The 27,848-nt window shown below is 40.1% G+C and overlaps 1 protein-coding gene across 4 annotated transcripts; it reads right to left on the bottom strand.

Moving 5' to 3' along the window:
* Positions 1-9,051: 9,051 nt before the first annotated feature.
* Positions 9,052-27,711, bottom strand: rabl6b (RAB, member RAS oncogene family-like 6b). Of its 4 annotated transcripts, none has more exons than XM_085474682.1 (18): positions 27,590-27,711; positions 23,592-23,699; positions 23,303-23,458; positions 23,086-23,220; positions 22,077-22,124; positions 21,892-21,921; positions 21,412-21,464; positions 21,131-21,219; positions 19,708-19,848; positions 17,646-17,751; positions 17,373-17,476; positions 16,630-17,015; positions 14,848-15,001; positions 14,427-14,630; positions 12,851-13,106; positions 12,513-12,699; positions 11,270-11,328; positions 9,052-10,779 (listed from the first exon to the last, which is right to left on the bottom strand). In XM_085474682.1, exons 3-18 carry the CDS (start codon positions 23,430-23,432, stop codon positions 10,588-10,590), a joined length of 2,274 nt encoding a protein of 757 aa, XP_085330808.1. In that variant the 5' UTR covers positions 23,433-23,458; positions 23,592-23,699; positions 27,590-27,711; the 3' UTR covers positions 9,052-10,587. The 4 variants fall into 4 exon arrangements, with proteins under 4 accessions (XP_085330808.1, XP_085330809.1, XP_085330807.1 ...); XM_085474681.1 differs by having other exon boundaries at positions 9,053-10,779; positions 23,303-23,490; XM_085474683.1 differs by lacking the exon at positions 23,592-23,699.
* Positions 27,712-27,848: the final 137 nt, after the last annotated feature.

Raw genomic sequence — 27,848 nt, 5'->3', positions numbered from 1 at the left:
TTGTGGATATATGACTGACTTTAATTATCCATAAAATCATCACATTCTCTGTAGGATTAAGGTCAACTGTTGAACGGTGTATATTTTAAAGTAAAGGCTCTAAACCAAGTTAACGCTGAAAGTACAAACATCGCTAATGTCACATAACTTTGCCGACATGTGGCCAACAGTAATGTTTTGATGTTCTTCATTATTAAACATTCGCACATAAATAAGTGACATGATATTCACTCTTCGGCCGCTCCGCTTCTGCCGTCTGCCGTGTTTTGCGGCAAAACTATCCACACCCACCGCCGCTCTATGAATTGTGGGATATATGGGACCACGAAGCGTGCACCGGACGACGCTTGATGTTTGGGGAAATCGACGGCACATTTGGAGTCTCAAAATGCATACTCCATGCATGCGGTCTCTGAATTGGGACACAGCCAATGAGGATAACCAGGGAGACGGGCCACAGGCGGGAACACAGCTGTCACTAATCTGAGTGATGAGACAGGCGAAGCAAAACTGAAAATAATACACATGAAACAGAAGACTATCAAAATAAAACAGGAAATAACAAACTTGACAGAGCAACAGGAGAATAAACACACAAAGACAGGACTGACTAGGGAGGAAAGAAAGGAAACACAAAAGATGATAACTAAACATTGCCTAACCTAATAAGGAACACAGAATGGAAATAAAGGGAAACTAAGTTAACCAAACAAGAAACCAAAAATAGAGATAATGAAACTCAGAGGCACAGGAAAAAAGAAAAGAAGGAGACTATGGAGATCCAACCCAAATCTCATCTTAACCTAGGATGAACCAAAAAAAAAAAAACCTATAGAACAGGACAACAGAATTATAATACAAAGATATGGAAAAAGAAATGAGAACAAACCCCAAGACCTCCCAAATTCAAAACTTGGGGTCAACGACCTAGACCATGACAGCTGAAAATGAAATTAAGAATATCATGTTTGATGAAATTAGTCAGATGAAATCTTTGTTTGCACATTCTGGATTCAGGTTCTTCACCATCAGCTGTAGAGACAGGCCTTCATTTATTCATTTATGTTCTTCACTTCTAATGAGTCCTTCAGATAATAAATGATGGTAAGGGAAGATATTTGTGCTGCGTGAGATGAACCATTTTGCAATGTAAGAATTTTAGCGCTTGTTTTAATATTTCATGAATAATAAACAATGGTCACTGCATCGTGTTGTAGCATGTAACCATGGTGGGTTCACTAAACTCTCTGACTTTTCTTTCATAGCAACAAAAAAACACCTTTTTAAGGTAAACTTAAACTTTCCATATCTTGAAACATTTCAACAGCATGAAGAGTTACAGGTGTTACATCTTTTTCTGGTCTTCCCTCAGAAAGCAGATGGACTTTATGACGACGTGGGCAGAGCTGTGACTGAGCAGGAGTATGAAAATGCAGAATCTCTGCTGTGAAATGCTGGCACGAGGAGCGTTGGCAGAGTCTTTACATGTAATGGAATAACTGAATTATTCAATCTGAAATTCTAATCAATTACTGAGAAAAAACAACAGTTAAATTACAATTGCCAATGAAAATGTTCAATTCAAATCATTTTTTTTAAATAGAGCAACAATTCACAGCAGGAGTGGCTTCACAGTTCTGTATATTGTTAGCCAATGACCCTACATATGGTTTTCACAAAATGTCCAACTGTAAGCTGGCTAATGTGAAGCATAAAGTTTCTTTGCACTGTTTTGAAGCCACCAGGGGTTGATACCTGTGGTTGTTAAAAGACATTCTTTGGAGGTCTGTGGGGAAATGGTCCTCGGACTTATATACTGTTGGCACTTTTCTGATTAGTCTGTAGACTCAGCCATTCATTTCGAGTCATGCTGAATAAAACTTCATTTTTCTCCCAAATTACAGATTCTGATTCATGTTGATGGTAATATATTTTAAAAAGTATTTTATATATGAAGATAGAAGTTTGCAGTCATTATATATGCTCAAATCTTGGACCATGAAGTTTTTTTAAAATGGAAAATGGAGGTAGTTAAGCAAGAAATGTTCTAAAAATATGCTGTTTTGAGACGGAATGACCAAAGAGTGTCAGCGACCTCTTCTTTAATATTTTTGTAAGTTTTCTCATACATTTTCACTTTAACTTTGGAGAACATTCACAGATTGTTTACAAAAGATTTCGGCATGCATGTTACTCATTGGTTTGTGAAGCAGTATGTTATAAAAACCTGAGCTGAGCTTTTTCACCATCACCTTGGATTTTGAAAGTGGATATAGCGAATGAGGAATGGATATGACAATACTATCAAAGACATTACATATTTATTGCTTGTCAACTTGTACTCTAATAATAATAGGGGTGGGTTTTTATAATCGATTTATCGATTAAAAACGATTCTGGCTTGGATAACGTAAAATCGATTCATTAAAATCCTGAATCGCTTTTTTAATATAAATTTATTTTGCCCGAAATGCCAAAATCTCTGGTGAAATCCCCCAAATTTCAACAACCACCAAACAGCTAAGACAGTAAATGAGAGCAGGAACACGGATTCTGCACAAAGACTTAAACACACAGCGCAACCTGCGGATCAGAATCAGTTAGATATAGCCTTTCTCACAGTCGGGGCTGAAAGCCGACAGCTCGCTGATTCTGATCTGTCGGCTGGTCCACGCTTTGTGTTCACGCCCTTTATGCGCTGATTCTAAAGCTGTTAGTTTGATCTCTCTCCAAACAATATTGACCGAACCAGCAGCAAAAGAAGATCCAAACTACGCTTCACATAAACATCGTCATGTATTCACTCTGACTTTTGCTGTTTTGCTTCGACCACGATGCACAGCTCTCTGTACTTCAACAACAGTTTCCGTCTAAAAATCTGTTTTCTTCATTATTCGCTTGCTTGTTACTAGAGATGGACCGATCCGATATTACGTATCGGTATCGGTCCGATACTGACCTAAATTACTGGATCGGATATCGGAGAAAAATAAAAAATGTAATCCGATCCATTAAATATCACGAAAGCACCTCACAAAACTTGCAACACACTGTAACTCACCTCAGAACGTTAGCACGTCGGAGCAGTATGCATCACGTGATAGAGCGGCTGTGGCATGCCGACCTGTCAGTGGTCTGGATAGCATTTGGAGCTTCGCTAGCAACCCGGCATTTCATCTCCGACAAAGTTATCCCAAGAGAAGTAAAGCAAGTGTGTAAGTCCATCTCTGAATGTTTGTAAAGCATTCCTGCGTTAAGCTTAACAAGCGATATATGGAGCGACTGCCTCTTCTTGCTGCTACTTCAATCATGAAACTGCTTAACGATCAGCTGATCGGCTTTTCTGTCGCGAGTCCGTGTCTCTAGTTTGCTTTTGGCCCACTTTGCACCAGAAAGAGGAAACCAGCGGATAAACAACAGCAGCATGTTTAAGCTTGATCAGCTGTTGTTAGAATTTATTTAATATTACTTTCTACTCGAGGATCTTTTTCTACGTAGCTGACGCTGGTAACTGTGCAGGGGCGGATCTAGCAAAGTTTAGCCAGGGGGGCCGATAGGGCATTAACAGGGAAAAGGGGGCACAAAGACATACTTTTCTTTCTTATTCTCATTTAAAATGTCTAGCTTTTAATAAATAATTATCTTACACCCAAAGTTTTAATTTGATGTAAAATGAATAGAAGTCAATTACTGTATATAGTAACTATTAAGTCTAATATATATACCCTAGTAAGCTATAGTACTTTTTCCTTTGGGAAGGTACCATCTGTGCAGTCTGCAATTTTGTTGAAGAAAGATGTTGAATCTATTTAATATTTCTTGAAAAATAATTGATTTCTGTGCATTTTTTTTCACACTGCATCAAATTAAGGTTGATTACGTCGATTAAGCATCATGAGGTGGAGCGTGAGGGGTGGTTCCCTATTTTTTATTTATTTATTTTTGTTGTTGCTGGGAGTTGGAACCCTATTAGTTAGGTTGCTTAATATTTATGCTAAGTACTCTTTAAAATACCAGAATAGGGAGGATGGTGTAGGTTTAAGTTTATTAGATTGATCAGTATTGCTGTACTATGAAATTTTTTTTTTGCATACAGGTATAACAGAATAGCTTTAGTGTAGTTGTTGTTTTAAACTTGAGTATGAACTTATACAAAATGCAGCAAGATATTTAAAAAACAGTTTTGTTTATTAAAAAACACTATATCGGATTCATATCGGTATCGGCAGTTATCCAAATTTATGATATCGGTATCGGACATAAAAAAGTGGTATCGTGCCATCTCTACTTGTTACGCACAGGTCTACCGTTGTTTACAGCGCTGTCGGCCGACGTTTTTTTTTTTTCGTTTTATATACTTCCGAAAAGAAAACCTAATTTCTGCCGTTCAATACTGAACAAATTTAAACTTTTTAAAATTATGCAAAATGCAAAACTCTTAGCCGTGTCTCTACGAAAACCGCTGGAACTTCAGAGGTAATGTTCATGTGTTGATTAATGGTTTTCTTTCGTTTTTGATGTACTGCAGAATATTTTTATAAAATCCCAGGCCAGGAAAATCACCTTCATGTTTTTCTGTGTTTTATCTTCAGCTACTTTGACACAAAGGCATCTGCTGTGATGCTCGCACCTTTGATAAAGTCTTGCGTGTGTCAGCTTCCTTTTTATAGATACAAAAATATGTAAATGTACTGATCTGAATTATGATATATCTGACTGTCAAAATTTCCTAGAATCAAATCGAATTGAATCGAATCGAATTAAATCGAATCGTGGATCGAATCGATTCGGGACCTTGTGAATCGGAATTGAATCGATTCTAGAAATCAGTGACGATACCCAGCCCTAAATAATAACCATAATTTACAAACTGAAATTTTGTTTTATTCAAAATGACCTGAAACTGATGACTGAGCACATAATGTCATCAGGAATGTTTTTCTGATGACGCATAGCATAACAGACTTCCATAATATCAATAGCCACATTGCATTAATAATGTACACTTTCGTCCCAGAAGTGTCATCTAACCTATACTTGTAACAACAGCCAGCTTCACGCATTACATAATAACTTTGCTAAAAACCTATGTAGGGTATCTACCTTATAATGTGAAGCAGCATAGTGAGAACACAGTTGCTGTACTATAATGTCATGTTAAAGTACATAACCGTCCCAGTCATGGTGTTTGTTTCCCCTCATTGTTTGGAATTCAAAGTCAAAAGTCAAAGTCAAAGTCAACTTTATTTGTCAATTCTGCCACATGTACAGGACATACAGAGAATAGAAATTTCGTTACTCTCAAACCCTAGATGAAATAGCAAATGAACATTTAAATATGAACATTTAAATATAAGAGAGTGATTAAAAAATGCAAATAAAATAATTAAAAAGTAAAAATTTTAATAAATACAATACAATTTAACAAGAAAGCTATGCAATATACAATATACAATATTCAGGTAAGGGTAAATGACATTGAGTGTAAACCAGGCAGAGTAGTGCAAATAAGCAAATAGTGCAAATGGAGATTTAGTAATATACGGTAAGAGATAGTATAACAACAAAGTCTTATGAGGTAATGGCAGTCCAATGCTCCACAAAGTGACTGGTAACTGGTGCAGGCCAGTGAGTGAGTCAGAGAGTGTGTGTGTGTGTGTGTGTGTGTGTGTGTGACAGAGTTCAGTGAGACCATGGAGGAGAAGAGGGGAGAGGGGGCAGAATCGGGAGGGAGTTAAGCTTCCTGACAGCCTGATGGATGAAGCTGTCCTTCAGTCTGCTGGTCCTGGCCTGGAGACTCCGCAGTCTCCTCCCTGACGGCAGCAGCTTGAAGAAGCTTTGCATTGGGTGCGTGGGATCAGCCGCTATGCAAAGGGCTTTTTTAGTGAGACGGGTGCTGTAAATGTCCTGGAGGGAGGGGAGAGAGACACCAATGATCCTCTCTGCAGCTCTCACTATGCGTTGGAGGGTTCTATGACAGGACGCATTGCAGGCTCCAAACCACACAGTGATGCAGCTCGACAGGATGCTCTCGATGGTGCCTCTGTAGAAAGTGTACATGGGCTGGTGCTCCTGCTCTTCTTAGTTTGCGGAGAAAGAAGAGACGCTGCTGTGATTTCTTGGCCAGTGCTGTGGTGTTGTACGTCCAGGAGAGATCCTCTGTGATGTGCACACCCAAGAACTTGGTGCTGCTCACTCTCTCCACAGACGCTCCGTCAATGGTCAGAGGAGCATGTTGGGTGTGCATTCTCCTGAAGTCCACAACAATCTCCTTCGTCTTCTCCACATTCAGAGAGAGATTGTTGTCAACACACCACGTGGCCAGGCGTCTCACCTCACTTCTGTAGTCGGTCTCATCCCTGTTGCTAATGAGACCCACCACCGTTGTGTCGTCCACAAACTTGATGAAGAGGTTGGAGCTATATGATGGAGTGCAGTCATGGGTCAGCAGAGTGAAGAGGAGGGGGCTCAGCACACATCCCTGCGGGGCCCCCGTGTTTAAAATGATGGTGCTGGATGTATTACTGCCGACCCGTACTGCTTGAGGTCTTCCGGTGAGGAAATCCAACAGCCAGTTGCACAGTGAGGTGTTGAGCCCCAGCTGGACCAGTTTTTGAGTGAGCTGTTGGGGGATTATAGTGTTGAATGCTGAACTGAAATCTATGAACAGCATTCGAACATATGAGTCATTTTTGTCCAGGTGTGTGAGTGCTGAGTGGAGTGCAGTGGAGATGGCATCATCGGTTGAGCCGATACGCAAACTGGAAGGGATCCAGGGAGGGGGGCAGGACAGTCTTGATGTGTTTCATGACTAGTCGTTCGAAGCACTTCATCAGGATGGGAGTAAGTGCAACAGGACGGTAGTCATTAAAGCAGGAGGGAGATGACTTTTTTGGAACCGGAATGATTGTGGTGGCTTTAAAACATGTGGGGATGACAGCCTGGATGAGTGATATGTTGAAGATGTCTGTGAAGACATCAGTGAGTTCCACTGCACAGTCTCTCAGTACACGACCAGGAATGTTGTCAGGACCCGGAGCTTTACGTGCATTGATCCTGCTGAGGGATCTCCTCACGCTGTCCGGGGACAGAGTCATCACCTGGTCACCAGGAGGGGGTGGGGTCTTCTGTGCAGTGGTGCTGTTTTGGACTTCAAAGCGAGCAAAGAAAGTATTCAGCTCGTTCAGCAGGGGGATAGTGCTATCACAGGTCTGTGGTGGGGGCTTGTAATCTGTGATGGTCTGAATGCCCCGCCACAGGCTCCGTGAGTCTCTGCTGTCTTTGAAGTGATGAGATATTTTCCTGGAGTACTGTCTCTTAGCCTCTCTGATGCCACGGGAAAGGTTGGCCCTAGCTGTCCTCAGGCTCGCCTCGTCACCATCTCTGAAGGCAACATTCCGAGCTTTCAGCAGCCTGTAGACCTCTCCTGTCATCCATGGTTTTTGATTTGCCCGTACAGTTATGGTTTTCGTGACTGTTACATCCTCAATACACTTGTTGATGTAGGCAGTAACAGTCTCTGCGTACTCCTGGAGGTCAGTGGTGTTGTTATAGGTGGCAGCCTGCTTAAACATGTTCCAGTCTGTGGTGTTAAAGCAGTCCTGTAAAGCCTCCGAAGACCCTTCTGGCCACACTTGTATCCGCTTACGAACCGGTTTGGTGGTTTTAACGAGCGGTCTGTAAGCAGGCATTAGCATGACAGTGATATGGTCTGAGGCGCTGAGGTGGGGGAGGGGAAAAGCTTTGTAGGCTCCTCTCTGAATTGAATTGAACATTCGGTCTTTTTATTTACATAGTTCCAAATCACAACAGCAATTGCTTCAAGGGGCTTCAATATGTTCATATGACAAGACACACACATCTTTTTTATGAAGAAATAAGTTTGCATTTATTGGACAAACCAAACATAAGCAAACTCACACATAGTGTAAAGATGGACCATGTCATGGGGTGACAAATGAAGGGTTTCATTCCAAAATGCTGTACAACTATTAGGAGGAAAAAAAAAAAAAAAAAAACAAAAAAAAAAAACCCAGTATTTTAAAGAGCATATCATTCATTCAGAAATCTTATTACTTTAGTCACAACAACCCCCTAATGAAGCTGTATTTATTTCATGGAGATGACATTATTCCCACATGCTGTACATTTCATTTTGGAACAAAGCTCTTCAAATATATCTTTTTATTTTTACACTTTTTACATTCTTTTCTTGCTGTACATTTTAAGTCTCATGCTTTGCTTGAAACTGTGGTGTCAGCATTTATCCTCAATCACATGACGAGAGACAATAAAAAGAAGAGCATACAGTATTCAGGATCAATGCTGCATAGTTTCAACTTTGGAATAACACAATTACCTTTTTGTAAACTGTGTGTATATGTGATGGAAAACCATATTAAAGCTGTCAAAAGAATACATGCGATGTATCTTGGAAGCTTCACTTCTTTGAAAAATTTCAGTATTGGGAGACGATGCATGTCATCACGAGTCCATCAAGAGCAGCTGAAATAAACAAAGGTGGAGCAGTTCATACCATCGCAGAGTTTCTTAAGAAGCTCTGGCAGTAAACCACAGCATGATGGATAACAGGAAATGGATGACAAATATCAACAGATGTAACTCGAAAGAAAACAACAACTAAAACAAGCAAACAAACAAAAAAACCTGCATGAGTTTTTAGCAAAGTCTGGGCACAAAACATGCAAAGAAAACAACAAAATGGAAGCAATAAATAAAGTAAAAGTCCTGGGAATGTTAACAAAACTCCACTGAGAGTGACACCAAAGCAAACAACCAAGTCACTGCAATCTTTTAAACAGAATTTAAAGATGATACAGATCCACCTATAACAAAAGGCTAGGACAACATTCTTAACCTGACCGAGCTAGCCAACAGATTACAGTAAGAACACTTGAAATGGTTCACGAGGACAGCTGCACATCATTCCCTTGTAGTAAACCTCCGTTAAGGCAATCGGAAAACAGGAAGAGAATTTAGCACTGGAATCACACATAGCTTTTATGTGGGGGGGGGGAAAAACAAAACAAAAAAAAAAAAAAAAAAAAACATGGACTGTGAGGGTCATGGACGCCTCAAAGCAGATTCGTATGTAATTCAAATGTATTGAGATTTAACCCTGCGGAAACTTTGCGTTCCTGTTTGGTGGTGATGTCTTGATAACATCAGTCACTTGCAAATACTTTTCTGGATGTTTCCAGTTAGTGGGATGTTTCAAATCAGTATGCAGAAGTGGCAGTGAGGCTTCAGACTGCTTTAAATGCTCCATTTCAGACATTTTTTCTACTCTTTGTCCGATCATGTCCAAAAAAAAAAAATAGCCACAGCTCTGGCCCTGCTTGACCTTCTGTCCGTATGAGATCACTAAGGAGAAGATGTACACTGTGTACAAGATTTACAAGTCTAAAGAGCCAGTCAACAGTTGAAATGAGAAACACTTTAGCCAATCATGTTGTTGCACTGACACATGCACACAGTAGAGGTTAGTAACAGCTTCCTTTGCTATGCTGTAGGCGTGAGTAGTAGCAGAGTCGCGGCTCTCTCCCCAGTCTCAAAGCGGTTTTTAAATAAGCCCCCAGATCCGATTCAAGATGGCTGCTGAATTGAGAGATTTGCTTATTGAAGGCCTTTGTTAACAGCTCCTTCTAAAATACATACAGCTAAGAACACAGATTAGAAGGTGTCCTGCTTTCAAAATAACCATCAACTTACTCCTGCTGTTCAGGGAGAAGGAGCTAAAGCCGCTGTTAAAGGAAGCTCCAGAAAACAGTCGCTGCTGTTCTTACTCTCACAGAAGAAAAATCTGGAAGCAAGACGGCACCAGAAACCTACCAAACAGATCCCACTGAGATGATCTTGCTTAATAATAATAATTTAATAATAACACAAGCACAAAGAGCCTAATGTTGAGTTAAACACAGAAGGCCATGAGAAAGAAAAATATCCAGTTTCAGATTCAGCCAACTTTGCAAGGATGATGAACTTTAGGAGTGTGAAAAAACAGGAAGGCCTTCTTAAATCATCTAAATTCTCCTCCAGTGTTCATATTTAGACACAAGACTAAAATTACCATTAATCATTAAGCTCAAGAAACAAAGAGAAAGAACACAATGGATTCTTTAAGAAGTCACTTCTCACTCTGAGCATGCTCTCAGTTATTACACCAACCACACCAACATTCAGACTAAATGGTTAAGCTTTATTTACAGCAGCTGGTTCGTGGAGTGGATGATGTCAAATAAAACCTTATTCCAACATATTTAAATGCGTCAGAGTACAAAGAGCTGAGCTGCGGCCACCTTGATCATCGTATTTCTGTTACCACTCACTACAGTACATGTGGGTGTCCCAGCCTGTTCTTAGTGGTTGGAACGGAAGTGACAGCACAGGCGCAGATGGGAAAAACAAACGTAACAAACGTAATATACAGGTCAAACATAGCAGAGTCCTGGCTTATTTTACCTGGGTGCTGTTAGCCTTGTATACAGTGTATGGCTTGGATATGCTGCTTTATGCACATACAAACCACCAACAACCCTGTGCCCTGGCACCCTTCTGCAGGAGCTCTTATAGCTCTTCATAATCGCCATCATCTCTTTTGATTGATGCTGCCCCACCGCCCAGAAAGTCCTCCAGCTCATCCACTTCGGTTTTCTTGGTCCTGGATTTTTTTTTCTTTTTCTCCTTCTCATCGGGCACTGCAGCTTCATCCTTTTCCCTTTTCTTGTGTTTGTGTTTCTTCTTGCTCTTTTCATCCTCCTGTAAGTGACGGCACACAGTTTACTGTAGGACTCGCCGGCAGAACCTCAGAGGCTGTTCACGACATAAAAAGCTGAACTTTTCTATTTCTGTTCACGTTCATAGCAAAACAACAGAATCCTTTTAATAAAGGAAAAAAAAAACCCTGCGGTTTGCAGACTTGCAGTTAAAGACTTAAATCAAGTTTGAAGTCTGAAGCGTCTGACCCCTCACTGGTGAGTGTGTTAGATAAGAATGTCCACTCATTATGTCTTTGAATTTTCATTCAAATCTTTACAAATAATCATTTAACATTTTACATACACCTTTGTAGCAGCAATGTCTCCAAACTATCCTCTTGCTCACCGACCGTCACCACAGCTCAGTACCAGGCATTCAATTTCTAATACCAGTAGATACTATACACTCGATGGTCAATGAGAAAAACTGTTTTATTTCTCTTCTTTAGACACAAAGTCCTTACAGTATGTAATATCAACAAAAAGTTTACCTCTTTGCTCTTCTTCTTCTTTTTCTTCTTTTCCTTGGAGGAGTGCTTGCTTTCTTTCTCTGAAAGAGGAGCACATGCATACAGCACTCTCACAAGTGGTGAACATCTGATGGAGTCATTTTAAATACGTTTTATGTTAAAGTTCAGTTTCTTAACAAAACCAGCAGAACAGACCATTTCAAAAAAGGACAATTGTTTTAACCACTTAATAACATGAAACAATTACATCCTTGCTTCTAAATTGAGATAAAATTGACGTTACTGTAATCAGCCCTAAAAATCTTAGAATATGGTGTCTAGACCAATACTCTGGATGGCATTACCCTGGTCTCAGTTAACACTGAGTAATGGAGTTGTTTTTGACCAAGATATTTCCTTCAATATACATATTAAATAAATACGTGAGGCTGTCTTACTTTGTAAAATTAAAAAACCTGCTGTCTCAGAGTGACTCTGAAAAACTAGTTCATGCATTTATTACTTCTAGGCTGGATTATTGTAATTATTCATTATCAGGATGTCCTAAAAACTCCCTGAAAATCCTTCGGTTGATCCAAAATGCTGAAGCAAGAGTACTGACAGGAACTAGAAAGAGCATATTTCTCCCATACTGGCTTCTTTTGATTGGCTCCCTTAAATCCAGAATGAAATTTTAAAATCCTTCTCATCACGTACAACGTTTCGCATAATTAGGCCACCCCATCAGAGCACTTTGCTCTCAGACAGCTGGGTTAGTTGTTGTTCCTAGAGTATTTAAAAGTAGAATTGGGAGGCAGAGCCCTCGGTTTTCAGGCCCCTCTTCTATGAAACCAGCTTCCAGTTTGGATTTGAGAGACAGACACTATCTCTACTTTTAAGATTAAACTTAAAACTTTCCTTTTTGCTAAAGCATGTACCCTGAATCCTCCTTTAGTTATACTGCAATAGGTGTAGGCTGCTGGGGGATTCCCATGATGCATTAAGTATTTCTTCTTCAGTTACCTTTCTCCCTCAGTATGTGCTTACACACCTCTCTGCATTTAACAATTAGTTAATATTAAACTCTGGGTCTCTTCCATGATGCATCTTTTGTCTGACTGTTGGGGTTTTCTCTCTGTTATTGTGGGGTCTTTACATAACAATATCAAGCACCTTGAAGTCACTGTGCAATATCAATTGAATCTAAAGGGTTCTGTTGACCTAATCTGCCTGCTCATCAGCTAATCAAATGTGGAGTTACATCGACAAGTATTTAAGGACTTGCCTTCCTGATCCTCGCTGCTTTCCTTGGCTGCAGGAGGCTCTTCTTGGATCCCGAGACCAAACAGGTCAGTGTCGTCCTTGGGTTTGAAGGTGATCACAGTGGGTTTTAGGGGTTCTGGCACCTTGGCTAACTGCATGTCATCATCAGAGAGGTCAGACAGAAGCTCATCCCTGACTGGAAATGTATCCTGCATTCAAAAGGGATGCAAATGTATATTCATTAAAGAAGCAGAACAGAAAAGTTTTAATTGACTTTTCATCTATTTAATTTCTGTTGCAGATTTTGCTTTCCAGATCTGTGACCTGAACTGGCCTCATAGTGGAAGTATCTTTGTTTACCTTTGCAATTTTAGGTGTGTCTGATGCTTCAGAGTCAAAGTCAGGGTCATCCATCACAAACGAGAGCATTTGCTGAGCCACAGGAGCCTCAGGGTCTGTGTCAGAGTCCTCCACTTTGGGCGTGCTTCCCTTCTTCTTGCCTTGGTGTCGGGCTGGCTGCTCTACTGCGGGAGTTAAAGTGAGGGAGATGGGTGGTGTGGTTTGGCCCTGGGGATCCGGAGCTTTAGATGTCACCTTTGGTTTTGTGATTATAGGCCTGATTCAAGGAACACGTAAAAAAACAAAACAAAAAACATATCAGATCACAATGGGGGAAAGGGGGGGGGGGGATAGGCTGCATATCTACACTGATATGTACTGGGTCATGCGTTAGGGATGCCACATCGTTTACACATCAACCTACAGTGACACCTCAAAACTCAAAGTGAAGAAGTGATGCAGCAGGATAATCCATTTTGTCAAAATTTCATTGCAAAAATGGTACTCAGTGGTTTGTATGGCTGTATGTTTGTATGTGCTTGTATGTATGTGTGACAACGTCGGGGCATGCTCCTAATGAGATGACAGCTGATGTCTCAGGACCCACTGCACCAGTGTAGGGTCTGACAGTGGGCCCGGGAATTTCAACGTGATACCTAGCGTCACTCAGGGTGCTGCTGGCTAGCCCTATAGCGGTCTGTGTGTCCCTCCATTGATATGTCCCTCTCTGACACTACCAAACCAGTCAAGTTTAACGATGTTACAGACAGAATAACGTTCTCCATGGCTTCTTCAGACTGTTTCACATCTGTCACATGTGCTCAGGGTGAACCTGCTCTTGTCTCTGAAAAGCACAGGGTGCTAGTGGTGCCAATTCTGGTATTCTATGGCAAATGCCAATCGAGCTACATGGTGTTGGGCAGTGAACACAGGACCCTACTAAAGGATGTTGAGCCCTCAGGCCACCCTCATGAAGTCTGTTTCTGATGATTTGTTCAGAGACACTGACATCAGTGGCCTGCTGGAGGTCATTTTGTAGCTCTGGCAGAGCTCACCCTGTTCCTTCTGGGACAAAAGAGCAAATACTAGACCTGCCGATGGGTGAAGGACCTTTTGTGACTCTGTCCAGCTCTCACAGAGTAACTGCCTGTCTCCTGTATTCTCCGCTATGTTCCTGAAACTATGCTGGGAGGCACAGCAAACCTTATTGCAAGTGTGCGTATTGATGTGCCATTCTGCAGGAGTTGGACTACCAGTGCAACCTATGCGGGGTCCTGATATAACCTCATGCTACCAGTAGTGACACTGGCCCTAATCAAATGCATACAACTAGAGAAAAACAGTCAGAAAAGATCAGGAGGCAGAAAATACCAGTGGCCTCCACCTGTAAAACTATTCCTGCTTTGTTGTCGCATTGTTGCCCTTCTAGGTCACCTCTTGTTAAGTGAACTGATTAACAACCTCCTGTGCTACTTAACTGATAAGATCAATATCCCCGAGGTTTCACTGACTTAATGCTAAACTCAGATTAAAAAGTGTGTCTTTAATTTTTTGAGCAGTATATCACTTGTGTCACTAATGAAATTTCTTGACTTACGCTTTGAGCTCAGGTTTACTTTCCAGGTCTTGATCCTGTGAGATTACAAGTGCTGTTGGTATTCCCTCCTCCTCGTCACTGCTCAGAGTGATATCTTTAATGGGGGGGAGGGCCTTAGAGTTGGAAAGGCTTGGCTCAGTATCATCAGGGTCAAGCTCATCCTGGAAACTGGACACCATGGGGTTTCCTCTATCCTCACCATCACTGGGTTGAAGCAAGAACACGAAAAGTTGGTTCAAAGAGGCTTGAAGAGGTGACCGAAAGCAGACACTTAGTGACTAACAATGTAGTAAAACATTTAAAAATTTAATTCAACCTCTTCTAAATGTTGAATAAAGAAGGTAAAATGTAAAACATTGACAAAGAGTATTTTCTAAAAGTAAAAACAGGCCAAGTCAGAAGTATTTGTGAAAATTTTCACCTGTCACTGTCCACAGTGGGAGCTGCTGCAGGTCGGGGCACCTTGGTCTTGGAGGGCAGGCTGTCCTCCAAGAAACTCTTGTCCAGTCTCTCATCTGGCACAAAATCATCCACACTCTGCACCTTAGCAGGACACACTGGTACAGGAGGCTCCTCTGAGGAAAACATTGAGACAATTTTTGACTGAGAGCAAAATGACTCAGAACAAAAATCTACGCTTTAAAGTTCAAAAGCTCCAAAGCAGAACCACTGTGTGTTTGCTTTTAGCTAATTATACAGAAACTGCAGGGAAAGACTGAAATCACATGACATTCCAACACCAGCCAGTCTTTTGATCCTTTTAAATGCTCCGCATTTCTCAACTCCCAAGTCTCAAACCTTGTGACTACTTACTATGGACCTGGCAGTTTCAGTTACGGTCAACAAATATATTCTAAAGCTGGTCTGGATACTCTCAGTGCCCGGAGGACAAAGAAAACTCAAAGTGAACTCTTTATTCAGTAACTGATATAACAATCTCCATTGAATGTGTTCATTAGCTTACTACATTCTAGTTTATCAAGATTTGACGGATGTGACTGAACAGCTTTCTTAACCCTTAGATGATTCTTTAAAATCCTCACTCTTCTCGTCTTTGACTCTTTCTAAAGACAAAACAGTGGAGCTTCTCAAAAAGTGCTGTAAAAATATTATATAGTAATATTTGTTCCACTTTAAATGACTCAGTCAACTACTTTGGTCTGAACTTTTAATATCCAATATTAATAATATTTAATGGATTTTAATGATTTGAAGGCCAGTATGTTTATATAGCTCCACTGATTTTTATCAAAAAAACAAAAACAAAAAAAAAACCCCAAAGAAGAACAACAATTTCCATGAAATACATTTCAAGGAATATTTGATTATTTTCAATAGGCCCTAAAATGAGACTGATTGGCAGAAACACTGCAAAAAAAAATAATAATAATGAACACCAAGTTCATTATTATTATTTTTTTTTGCAGTGTCATAGTCACCTCTCTTTGCAACAAAAACAAAAACAAGAAACTGTCACACTCAATGCCCTAAGGACAAAAAAGTGGCAGCTTTGCAAAAACTCCTGCAAAAATATTATAAAGTAATATTTTTTTCCACTTTAAATGATGGAATCTTTCAAAAATACTTCATCCTGAAATATAAATATTAATCACGTTTTTTTTATTTTAACCCCTCAAGAAGAGGGACTCCAGCTGAGGTGGAGCAGAAGCTGTAAATGGACAGACTGATCTTTGCATGTAAGCTTCCCACGTTGTGCTGCCAGCTGTTCTCTTCCTGTCCATGGAAAAGTCACACCGCCCTTACATTTGCTGATGAGCGGGGCTTGCAGCAGTACCCTGCAGATTTAAACTGATTAATTTTTTTGACCTGTAAACAGCATCCAAAAATGAGCATCTCTATATACGCCTGCAGTTCCTCTGTGTCTACATAAGCCACTGAGTGATTCATATGCAGGTTTGTCATGGCCACAATTTGCTTCAACCAGCAGCAGTGCATGTTCATGTCATGGTGTGTATGTCCTGGGATCAAACCTCTGGTTGCTACTCATGATTTACTGTTATTGAATTTGTTTATAATTGAGAGTGTTGGTCCACTTAACCTGAGTGCAAAATTGCAGTGTTGGACTGTAATGCTACGTGGACGAATGTGCTAATGGCTGTGAATAGACAGAAATATTGTCACAGATGGCTGGTGTAGAGACTACATGGAGCACTCTGCTGTGCGAGTGCTGTGTAGGACTGACCTGGTGCTGAGGCAGAAGCCTCGGTGGCTGGGGATGAGCCAAACCATCGGGAGATGAAGCTGCGTTTCTGTGGGCCCGACGCTCCTGCAGCTGGTGACTGAAGGTGTTCGGGTGACTGGGCCAATGATTTTACCTCAGCAGCAGGTGAAGCTGCCCCGCCAGCTGCTGCTGCTGTGGGAGGCGGAGGAGAGGTTGTGGACACAGATGGTGACTGTGGGAGTGGCTGGGAAGGGATTGGTGGCTGTGGAGTGCTGGGACTGGAGCTGCCGGTGGAGGCCCCACTGGGAGGGACAATGGGGGACTGAGAGCCTGATGAGGGACTCTGACCGTTGGCTGGACCAGGGGAACCATAGCCCTTACTGCGAGACTCCAAGTTCTCCAGGAAACTGCAGATATCACAACAGGACTTTTAAGAGACTTTGAATAACATCTGAGGCCATCAATACAGTTTAGAAACTAGAGTAAGGAAAAACTCAGTAGAAGGAAATGTACACAGATGTGTAGTTCATTTTACAAATCTGTTAAATTCAACTGCTAGAAGATGGAGGTAGTAGTGTGCACCCAGCTCACTAGTTTAAGCCCAGCAGTGGACATGAGAGCACCTAATGCATAAAAAGTGAGGACACATAATATTTTACATAGAGTGGGGGAGAATTTTGGGAAATAAAGCTTTTGATCTAGTCCCTCTAGTGGCTCAGTAACAGCAGTGCACAGGCTGTCAGAGAGAATAAAGATGAGCATACATCTCATAGTTCTGATCTTCAGTCTCCTGCTGGACACAGAGCTCCTCCAGTGTCGCATCCATGTCCAACTGGTTGGTCTCCAGCTGCCTCAGGAGGGTCTCCCTCTGCACACAAACACATGGCATGATTACCTGGGCACGTGCTGAGATGAAATAGGTGTGCTTTGTCTTCCATTACAATAAATAAATCATAATAAAAAATTATAGCGTTTGAAAACCTGATATTATAAATAAAAATAAATCAAATATTCAGCACATAAAACAAAACAATAACCTGCAGCTGTAGGAACGGGATGTTGAAAAACTTGTGCAGATATTTCAAGCCAAAGCCATTCTTCATAGAGGACTCGGCATAGTGGATGTAAGATGATCCCATAGGTCTGTAAAAGGAAAGCATTAGTAGTAAACTCAAGTTTCTGAATATATACCCTATATTTACATGCCTCATTGATGTCCAAGTGTTATTTAATAAAAAAAACAAACAAACAAACAAAAAAAAACGGAGAGAGGTGTAGCTGCATTTACCACCTCAAGGGCACAAAAACATCAGACACATCATCAGCTTGTTAAGTTGTTAAACTGACAGTGGATAACACCTTCCCTTTGACACTAGACAGCTTTCAGTGGTAAAATATCCATTTGTATTATACTGGTTAGTTACCAACCAGCCAAATAAATATAAGTCACGTTCCCCAGGGTAGCTGTGGCTACAACCGTAGCTTGCCTCCACCAGTGTTTGTGAATGCGAGAGTGAATGAATAGTGGCATTGTAAAGCGCTTTGGGTGCCTTGAAAAGCGCTATATAAATCCAATCCATCATCACTTTTGAACACTATTATGCGAGTTATCTTCTATCCACGGTCTACTGTTCAGCGTAGTTTCTACTGCTGTTTTCACTGCAGAGTCTATATAAAAATTGTAGGTAACAATCTTCAAGTCCCTCATTGGTTAGTGATATTCTGTTTTAACGCTACAAGTTTAGCGTTTTTGTTGTGACCATCTCAGCTTTTTGAAACTAATGCCACATTGATGTGCTCAATGGATAACAAACTGTAAATGAAAACATTTTGTATTATGAGCACATACAGTTTTATCCTCCCTTTTGACTTTGGCGAACCATCATTTACAAAACAATCATATTGTATTTATTAAGAATAAAATCTAGGAAGGAAAGTTTCCTGAAGTCAAAGATCAAGGGAGCTGAAAATTGTTTTTCCAGAGACTTTTATAGAATCAGACATCTTTTCTGTTAGAGAGAATTCAGGTTTAAGGCACTTCCACACTGGCAGGTAGCAGGAGTTTCGGTTTAAAATCCCCGGGAAGTACCATGTTTTCACAGATTATTTTACTTGCAGCATGTTTTGTGCAAATATGTTTTAAATGTGCAAGATGCTAAGCTGTACCTTACGTCTCTGATTGGAGTGGTGGCACTCATAGGGATCATTTTGTGGGGAAGAAGAGTCGGATGACCCACAAAATTACCATTTTTACACAACTGTGCATTGAGCCTGAAGCAGACAGCCCACTAGAGAAAGTTGATGGCCACTGTTGTGATACCTGTTATCTACTACTGGGGTTTTAAGTTTTGCAGAGCCAGTCCCTCTGGTGAGGTGTAAGCTCAAATCTGGGTAAGAAAACAAAATTAACAAAAAAAAAAAAAAAAGCTTCTTCCTGTTTTGGTTGTGTCACTGAGCCCTCAGTTCCCTGGATGTCTGGTTTGTGGCTGCAGACACAGACACAGTGAAAGAACACTAATCTAGTTGTTGATTATGTAAATTTTTTTAAAGTTAAAACCAAAAATTAAAGTCCTTAGAGAATTATATTGTTCCCGGTTCTGTTTTCTTCCAACACTTCCTGTTTATTCCTGGTACTGTTTCCTGTATTTTTGCTATCTGTGACTGAACACAGTGATATATGGTGCAGTATTCTGAGTCCCTATAGGCAGGTCCTGCAACTTGGCACCATCCTGGTAATTTGCTCATGCAGTTGTTGTGGAAAAACAAAACAGTCCCTGTATAAATACAGAGGTACACGGACAAACGTTGGTGAACTTTTGGCTTAAAAATAAGATTTTAAAACTTTTTTACTTCTATGTGTGTGCAAGGTTTGATGACATTATGGCTTTATTAAAAGCTCAGAGTGTAGACACAAAAAAGGTCTGTGTAGCTTATCCCAGAGTATTGAGCAAATGCGATGCTCATTGAAATGTTCAAATTTGAAAACATTTTCCACAGCTATATCAGGTAACAAGATTTACTTTTTACAGAGAAAACAACTTTTATTATTATCACACTTTTTATTTCAACTGTATACATTCAATTATTATCTATATCTACCTGTTCAATCCAGCAATTAGGTCCCTTATATCATCAGGGAGGATGACACGATGCTCGCCCATGTCCCTGTAGTTTCCCAACACACACACCGGCACATGGGTGGGTACTTTGGGCAGCTCCCTCAGGATGTAATTAAAAGTCCTGCAATTGATAGGATCACAACATTTATCTGGGAGTATCAATATTCACTGGAAACTGACTATTCTTCAAATATCGCTTCCCCAACTCTGCTTACAAATGACGGTACACAGTTTTCTAAAATACTTGTGCTTTCCTGTTTTTATGACTGGTAACCCTGAAGTTCAGTATTTGGCTTTAAAATGTAGAGAATTAAGCAGGGACTCAAAACAGTAATGTATAAATGTTTTAAAACATAGACACATTTTTTGATTTTTGTGTAATTTAATGACAGCCAGAAAATAATGACCTACCCACAGAGGTGTCTGTGAAAATTATACACCTGCAAGGGCATATTTTCTGTTCAATTTTATTTTATTTATACAGTGGCAAACCACAACAACAGTTGCCTCAAGGCGCTTAGTAGTGTAAGGTACACCCTGCAATAATACATAAAGAGAAAAACCCATCAATCAAATGATCCCCTATGAGCAAGCACTTTGGTGACAGTGGGAAGGAAAAACTCCCTCTTAACAGGAAGAAACCTCCGGCAGAACCAGACTCAGGGAGGAGCGGCCATCTGCTGCAACCGCTTGGGGAGTCACACCATGACAGGAACACTAATATGGATCCTAGACAGCTAGCTAGTCTTGCCCAACCAAGACTGGCTTTACAGTCAGAAAGTTAGTCTGAGCCTAAGCCTCTTCCAGAGGACCCTTTGTCCCCAACGGCCACCTTCACCTAAAACAGTTTACTTATTTCCTTTACATCTGAATTTGAATTATATTTGAAATGTGAGTAAATCCCCTTGTTAAAGATGATTAAATGCATGATGAAAAACAGTATTTAATAATGGAGATTAGACTACAGCATTAACCAAAGTAAACGTGATTATAATTTTTGCTACACTTAAGCATACCTATCATTTACTGTGCTTAGTCACTGTAGCACCTAGAACAACAGTGAGGCTCACTCATGTGTTTTTAATTGTGGCTGAATAACAAAAGAGCTCTACAGCACAGAGACATAAGATACACCAGATCCTACTTTACATGAAACCCCACTGAAAAACCTACAGTTATATCATTTGCCATGCTAATATATACATTAAAAAAAAATTCTCCCTTGGGATGCCCAAAATAGCAATAGTGGAATGTATTTTAAGGATTGTGCATCTAGAGCTGAACACAATCCAGCAGTGGAAGCTTCATAACCACAGACAGACACAATGAAACTTTATCTGCTCATGCATATTAAAGAAATAGACTTGCCTGATGAGACAACAACACACACAAAGCTCTCTTACCACTGCTTGGTGATGTCAAACATCATGATCACTCCATTGCAGTTCTTGTACACATCCAGGAATTCTGCATCCAGGGCCACCTCATCTGACTATAACACAAACAAATTAATATTTAAGAACAATTGGAGGAAAATATTCTGCTGAGATCATATGCTTCTTTTCCTTTTTTCCCCCTTTACAATTTCCTCCTTATAAGACATCTTTCTCTGATTAAAATCTGCAACCCACATACTAGAAGTGAGCCTTTCTTCCAAAACACATGACAGCCATGTGATAGTCACCTCTTGGGGCTCATTCTCCAGTTTCAAATTGTCACCGCGCCTTTTTCCTTTGCCTGAAAGAACAATTGGTCACAAATGGTAAGATCAGACAAGCTGACACACAGTGAAATCCTGATCTACAGTTTGGTTTTTGCTTTAAGTTAGTATAAAGGTATAGAGCAAGCAGAGCAGCAGCACAACTGCTTTTCTAACAGAAAAGCATCTCGCAGCCTACTTTGACCACACAGTGCCCTTTAAATACACGCTGCAGATGCTCACGCTCCAACTGGGTGCAGCAGTAGCAAAAAACAAAAAACAAATAAACAAAACAATAAAAAGGAAAGAAAACCCTCAAACAAAACAGCCAAACTCTGAGACATAGCTAGGCAGCAACCCTGAGCCATACTCTGACAATATTGACATTCAGATAAGAGTGGGGATAGGCAGGGCAAACCCACAGCACACAAGAGTTTAGTATCTACATACTGTAGCAGCGCTCACCTACACCTTCAGGAAGAGGATATTTTTGGCCTGAGATGAGTGTAAGAGAGGTGCCCAAAAAAAAAAGACAACATCAACACTGAGGACAGAACAGACAAGCAACAAGCATCTCTATTGGATGTGTTGATATAATGCAAGAGGTCAGCCTCAGAGGAAATTTGACTGGCATGTGTGTCAACACTCACCTTTGTCCACCACGTCCCACACCTCTACCTTCACCACATCATCAGTAGCTGAGGCAAGCACAGAGGACACATTCATTATTCATGTTCTGAGACTACAGAGAGAAGAGTTCAAATCTATTGACTGTTAAATGACTAATGTGGATCTACTCGCGCTAAGTAGTGTAGTGTTTTCTCACTAGTATGGAAGCACTGACACAAATACAGGACGTCTCCTCTAACAATCAGTTAGCTCAAACTACAGCTAAACTTTTTCTTTTTACCTTGATATGGTGCCACTGGAATAAATTATGAGGCACAAACAGCAGATGTCAAACCAAAACAGAAACATAACTAAAGCAGTGGTGACAAGCAGGGCTGGGTGACATGAACCAAAAGAATCCTCTCAGTATTTAAAAGCTCCTTTTGGCTGATTCACTAATATGTATGTATGTATGTATGTATGTATGTATGTATATTTAACAAAAACAACATGTGATGTGTCACAGACACTTTTATTAAAGCAGACATCTAATTTTATTGGTCCTAATTAAAGGTAGTTGGGCTGTCAGTCAGGACAGGAAGTGAATTGCAAAGGAAGTGAATTGCAGTTAGTTCCATATTAAGTCAGTTTTGTGTAGTTCAGTGTACTTGAAGAGGGTGGAAGTAATGTAAATTTCATCATCAGACAGTAAGCACGAGGCTTTGTGCAGATGTTCACGTGCACACCAGTTTTTTTGTGAACATGCACTCATTTACAGAACTGTACTATAGAGTAGCAACTATCCAACCTTCAAGCAGGCTTCGACCAAACTAGGAAAAAAGTCTGTGTGTACATGAACAACACAGTCTACTTCACCTAAAGGTGCAGTGGCAGTGTATAAGTTGGTAACGCAACATTGGACTACATTGATATAAATTAAATGGCTAATTCTAAAACACTGTAATGATATATATATATATATATTTTAAATGTATATATCACCCAGCCCTGGTGAGATGATCACATGTGGTCACAGCTATCTTGGCTTACTTTTGTAATTCCAATGGATGCTTGTAGCTTGGATCTCCTGAGTGGGTATATACTCCTCCACAAACTTCTTGCCCTGCAGTCGATGCCATAAAGTACTCTTTCCAGTGTTCCTGTCTCCACGAATCACTATTTTCACTGGAGTAGGAAACATGATGGAGATGCCATAAAACTGAACAAACTAAGACAGAACATGTATTTAGCTGGCTGGATTACTTACTGTTATACTGGACCCCTTTGGCAAAGCGTCTCTGCAAGCTCTGGTTCATGGACTGCAGACCAGCAGGAATGTTCTTCTCCTTGAGCTGGCCAGGCTCAGAGCCCACCAGCTTCTTCAGCGCTGAGAACATCTTGACTGAGCTTCACCAGCTTCACTCTGCAGTAGAGAGGAACTCTGGCTGATGACTCCTTAATGACAACACAAGTAAAAGTGTAGCAGCGTATCTTCACGAGCAAGGAAGTTAAGGATCTATGCTGAGATGCAAATATGATGCCAAATCACTTCGTACCAACTTCAGTGGTTTACTGAATTTAGCGGTGCCTCTTTTAAAGTTGACCAGATGTTTTTCTTTGCCTGTCACAAGTAGAATTTACTACCATGTTGTTTTGAGCATCATCTAAGGGGAAAAAAAACAAAGAAAAACACAGAGACAGAGGTTGGGGATTAAAGACTCTTGTTTAGATGAAATTCTTCTGTTAACATGTAGGTGTGATGAAAAGGACAGGCTTGATATTTTTTGCAAAAAATGAAAATTATATCAAACTATGCTCAAGTGTTAGAACATGAGAAAAACCACAAATCCACTAGTTCCAGCTTCTTGTGCGAGTTTGTCACTCTTATGTGGAAATAAAATAAATGAATGCGAATTGTAAGTTATTCAACTTAAAAAAAATTAAGATATGCTTTATTTATTCAAAAAGTTGGAAAAACTGCTGTGTACAGCTGGAAACTAATTCTCAGTAAAATAAACACAATATAACAAGAAAACAACAACAGCACAGCTAGTATGAACGCCATTAGACCACGACAGTCAAAAGACAGTTTATGTGGAAGTGCATTAAAGGTACAGTATGGAAAATCTCACTGACATGACATCAGCAGATTGTATTCAACTAAAATATGTTTTCTTACCTGCCCCAATTCAAATTTGTCCTACATGGGCCACTGTAGTTGGGACTAGAGCAGGGTGATATGACCAAAAATATTTATCACGATATACATTTGAAAATTTGTGATAACGATATAACTGACGATATAATCGACACTAGACAAAATACTTTACAGCTCCACAACTTTATTCGTGCAAAAAAAATAAAATAAAATCAATGTATTTTCACTTAAACAAGCAGCTGTTTTTTTTTAATCTGCATTAAAGTTACATAAAAATTTAACAGTGCAAATGCAAAATCCTTGCTGACCGTTTAACCAAAAGGCATTTCCAGTGGAAATTGGCCGACATATCCTCAGCATAACCATGTATAATATCCACAAAACTTAAAAAGAGGTTATACACATAATACAGTAATATTATGTTGAAGCACAGTACGTAGCACTCCGCGAGGCTCCTACCTACGATAGCCGTAATGCTCCAACAATCCATCAAGGGGTGCGGGTTCCTAGCTTAGCAAAGTCGTACTAAAACATTTGACAGATTTTCCAGTGCCGTGTACGACATAAAATCGTTTCGAGGTCAGTAAACACAACCAGAATTCATACATAAGGCACACGGGATTATAAGGGGCACTGTTGATTTTCAGAAAAATCAAAGGATTGATTTTAAGTGTGCCGTATTTTCCAAAAAACACGGTAATAACGACGGCCCGCTAGCATGCTCTACCAAAAATAATGCTTTGTTGTGTATCTGACGGACGAAAGCTAAACCAGTGCCACACCACTGAAGTTGTAGCATATTTACAAACCAATTCTGGTTCATCCGTTTCATTTAACAATCAGCTTTTGCCCTTCTCATTCTCTGTCGCCGCCATGCTTTTTCCGCCATGTGCGTATGAAAACAAAAGCACTGCACATGCGTGTTTTACCCATATTCTATCGCGATATTTCATTTTCTTATCGTTACCCGACATTATACCGGTATTACCGTGAACGGTATGATATGACCCAGCCCTAGCTGAGACAGATATGTTTTAGTCAGCCGAGAAAGTAAAAGGAGACCGACACAAGTCTATGAGTAAGTAAGCTGCTTAGCCAGAATTAGTGAAACTTTCTTTGAAGCGGATCTAACAGTGTTGGCCTTGAACACTTATCGAACAACCTCTCATACGATGTGAGAATGTAATCAAACTTTTTATCAGAAGAAAGAGTAATTTTTCCGTCATTCAAGCCTGGGATAAAGTTGGCTTATAACCAGCTTTGTGTTAGAGAAATTAAAAGAGCTAAATGCAACCTATATAAATAAAATGTACTTAAAAGACATAATTAAACATTAATAAATGTATATTTGTGGATGCAATACTCTTTTTTTTTTTCCTGCTAAATAACCTCAACAAATGACTGACTGATTACTTTTAAGGCTGCTTTCCAGAGCAAGAAGTCTGGAGTTTGACTCCTCCATCTGTTGTGGGGGTTCTCTCCGGGTACTCCGGCTTCCTTCCACAGTCCAAACGCATGCAGTTAGATGAGTAAGGTTCACTGGCAATGCTAAATTGCCCATAGTTGTCAATGTGAGTGCAAATGATTGTCTGTCTCAATATGTTAGCCCTGCGACAGACTGGCAACCTGTCCCAGGCGTACCCTGCCTCTCACCCTATGGTAACGGGGATAGGCTCCAGCATCCGTGCAACCCTGATAAGGATAAGTAAGCAAGTAAGTAAGTAAACTTTATTTATTAAGCGCTTTTCACAGACAGGCAATCACAAAGCGCTGTACACAAATATTAAAATATTAAAATAAACAATAAAATCAATAGACATTATATACAATGTAAAAGATCAAATGTAAATAATGTAAAAAAAAATAAATATATATATATATATATATAAAATATGTAGATCAACAAAAGGCTTGTTTGAACAGAAGAGTTTTTAACTGTTTTTTAAAAGAATCCACAGAGTCAAGCAAACGTAATTGTAGTGGTAAACTGTTCCACAGCCTTGGTGCAACAGACTGAAAGGCTCTGTCCCCTTTTGGGGACCGGAAGAGAATGGATGAATGATGTTATCTATCATTATCTACATTTATACTGCCCAATAAATTAAAAATTAAAAAACAAAGAAACAGGAGGAAAAACCTTTTACCACGTTTTGACAACTTCACTGTTGCGCACACGCTTGGAACACCACAAACACAACAATCGGATGATCCAAGCATTGTTAGCTAGAGAGTTAACGAGATAAAAGTAGTTCTAAAACAACTGTCCGTCCATAGAAACTTCTAAATATAGTTTTAGATTGCACTTTCACTTTGATCCATCCCTCTCCTGCCAGTTTCAAAACGCCAGGAAGACAATCACAAAGATACTCATCTGGGGTGATGTCATAGTAGCTTAGTTTATTAAAGCACAGCTTCAATTACAGCTGAAGATGACGGGGTAGAAAGCATAAGGATTTTGCACTTGACTAAATATTCATTACTGTCAATCATCCCTGCCACAGAGACAGGACTGGTCAGAACTTAACAGTAAATCACAATCTATACTTTACCCCACATTAGAAGGTTAAGCTCACTCACTCTCTCTCTCCCTCTCTCTCTCACACACAGTCCAAATTTTACTGTTAAATCATTTGATAAACGGCTGGCTTTGACGGGTCGGGGGAGGTAATCTCGACTATGTTACCAAAATGGTAATGGGAGAACATGAGAGGCACAAGCTGAAGCAAGACATAATGACGACGTTGTCAGATGATTCTTCGCAGTAGGTTTAATGACAATGAATTAGAAACTGTCTCTAAAACAATATTTGACCAGCTGAAAAACAGAAAGCTTCAGAACACGTCTCCGTGTCCTGATGGGAGCTGTCACAGTGTCCCTACAAGAAATACATTATTCGCTATCAAGATCAGCTTTGTCTTCAGTTGACATTATTAGTACAAGCTCCGTGTCTGTTTGTATTAAAAAGTTAATAAAAAAAAGTATTAACTAGCTCAAATCCAAAGAGCCGAGCAATTATCTACCAATGGCTGCGAATTAATTCTGTTTTCAGGTTGAATTTCCCTTTCACCGTTATCCTGCTAGCATTAGCTGACTGTGCTGCTCGCTCAGCTAGAACAGTGAGCTTTGCTTAATATATCAAGCAATGTGTTTAAGCATTCTTAAATCAGAAAATTCGAAAGAGTATGTAAAGGTCAATTCGGATTTCAAAAAGAGATGAGGCAGCCCGGCTTGTTACCTAACGTTACACCAGCTAAAGGGTAACGTTATCCTTTGGCTTCTCTTTAGCTAGCAATCCAGGCAATATTAGCTTAGCTTTGCCACTTCTGCGCTCAGTGACACTACACGGCAGCACGTCAGGATGAGTTTTTCAGGTTAACGTCAGCTGCAAATACTCACGGGTATATATTAAGATAGGAGCGTGCAGTCCCAGCATCTTTTCCTCAAAACATCTGTCAGACCTCCATCCCGACAGAGATATAGCAGCGACATTCCTTTGCAAAGAAAACAGCTACCGCCGACCAATCATCAAGTAGCACGCAAAACTTGTGAATATCCGGTTTCAAAATAAAGCTCAAGCTTAGCGATACCGAAACATTATTTAAGCTTATGCTCCAAGTAGCTTACTCATGGATATTCTTACTTAAATTTCAATAGG

The sequence above is a fragment of the Copadichromis virginalis genome, linkage group LG12 (genome assembly GCF_057382275.1).
Source record: "Copadichromis virginalis isolate Kocher_CV1m ecotype Utaka linkage group LG12, C_Virginalis_male_GT1.1, whole genome shotgun sequence".
Taxonomy (NCBI): Eukaryota; Metazoa; Chordata; class Actinopteri; order Cichliformes; family Cichlidae; genus Copadichromis; species Copadichromis virginalis.
Note: the sequence above shows the minus strand (reverse complement) of the source record. Positions and strands in the feature narration are given on the sequence as shown.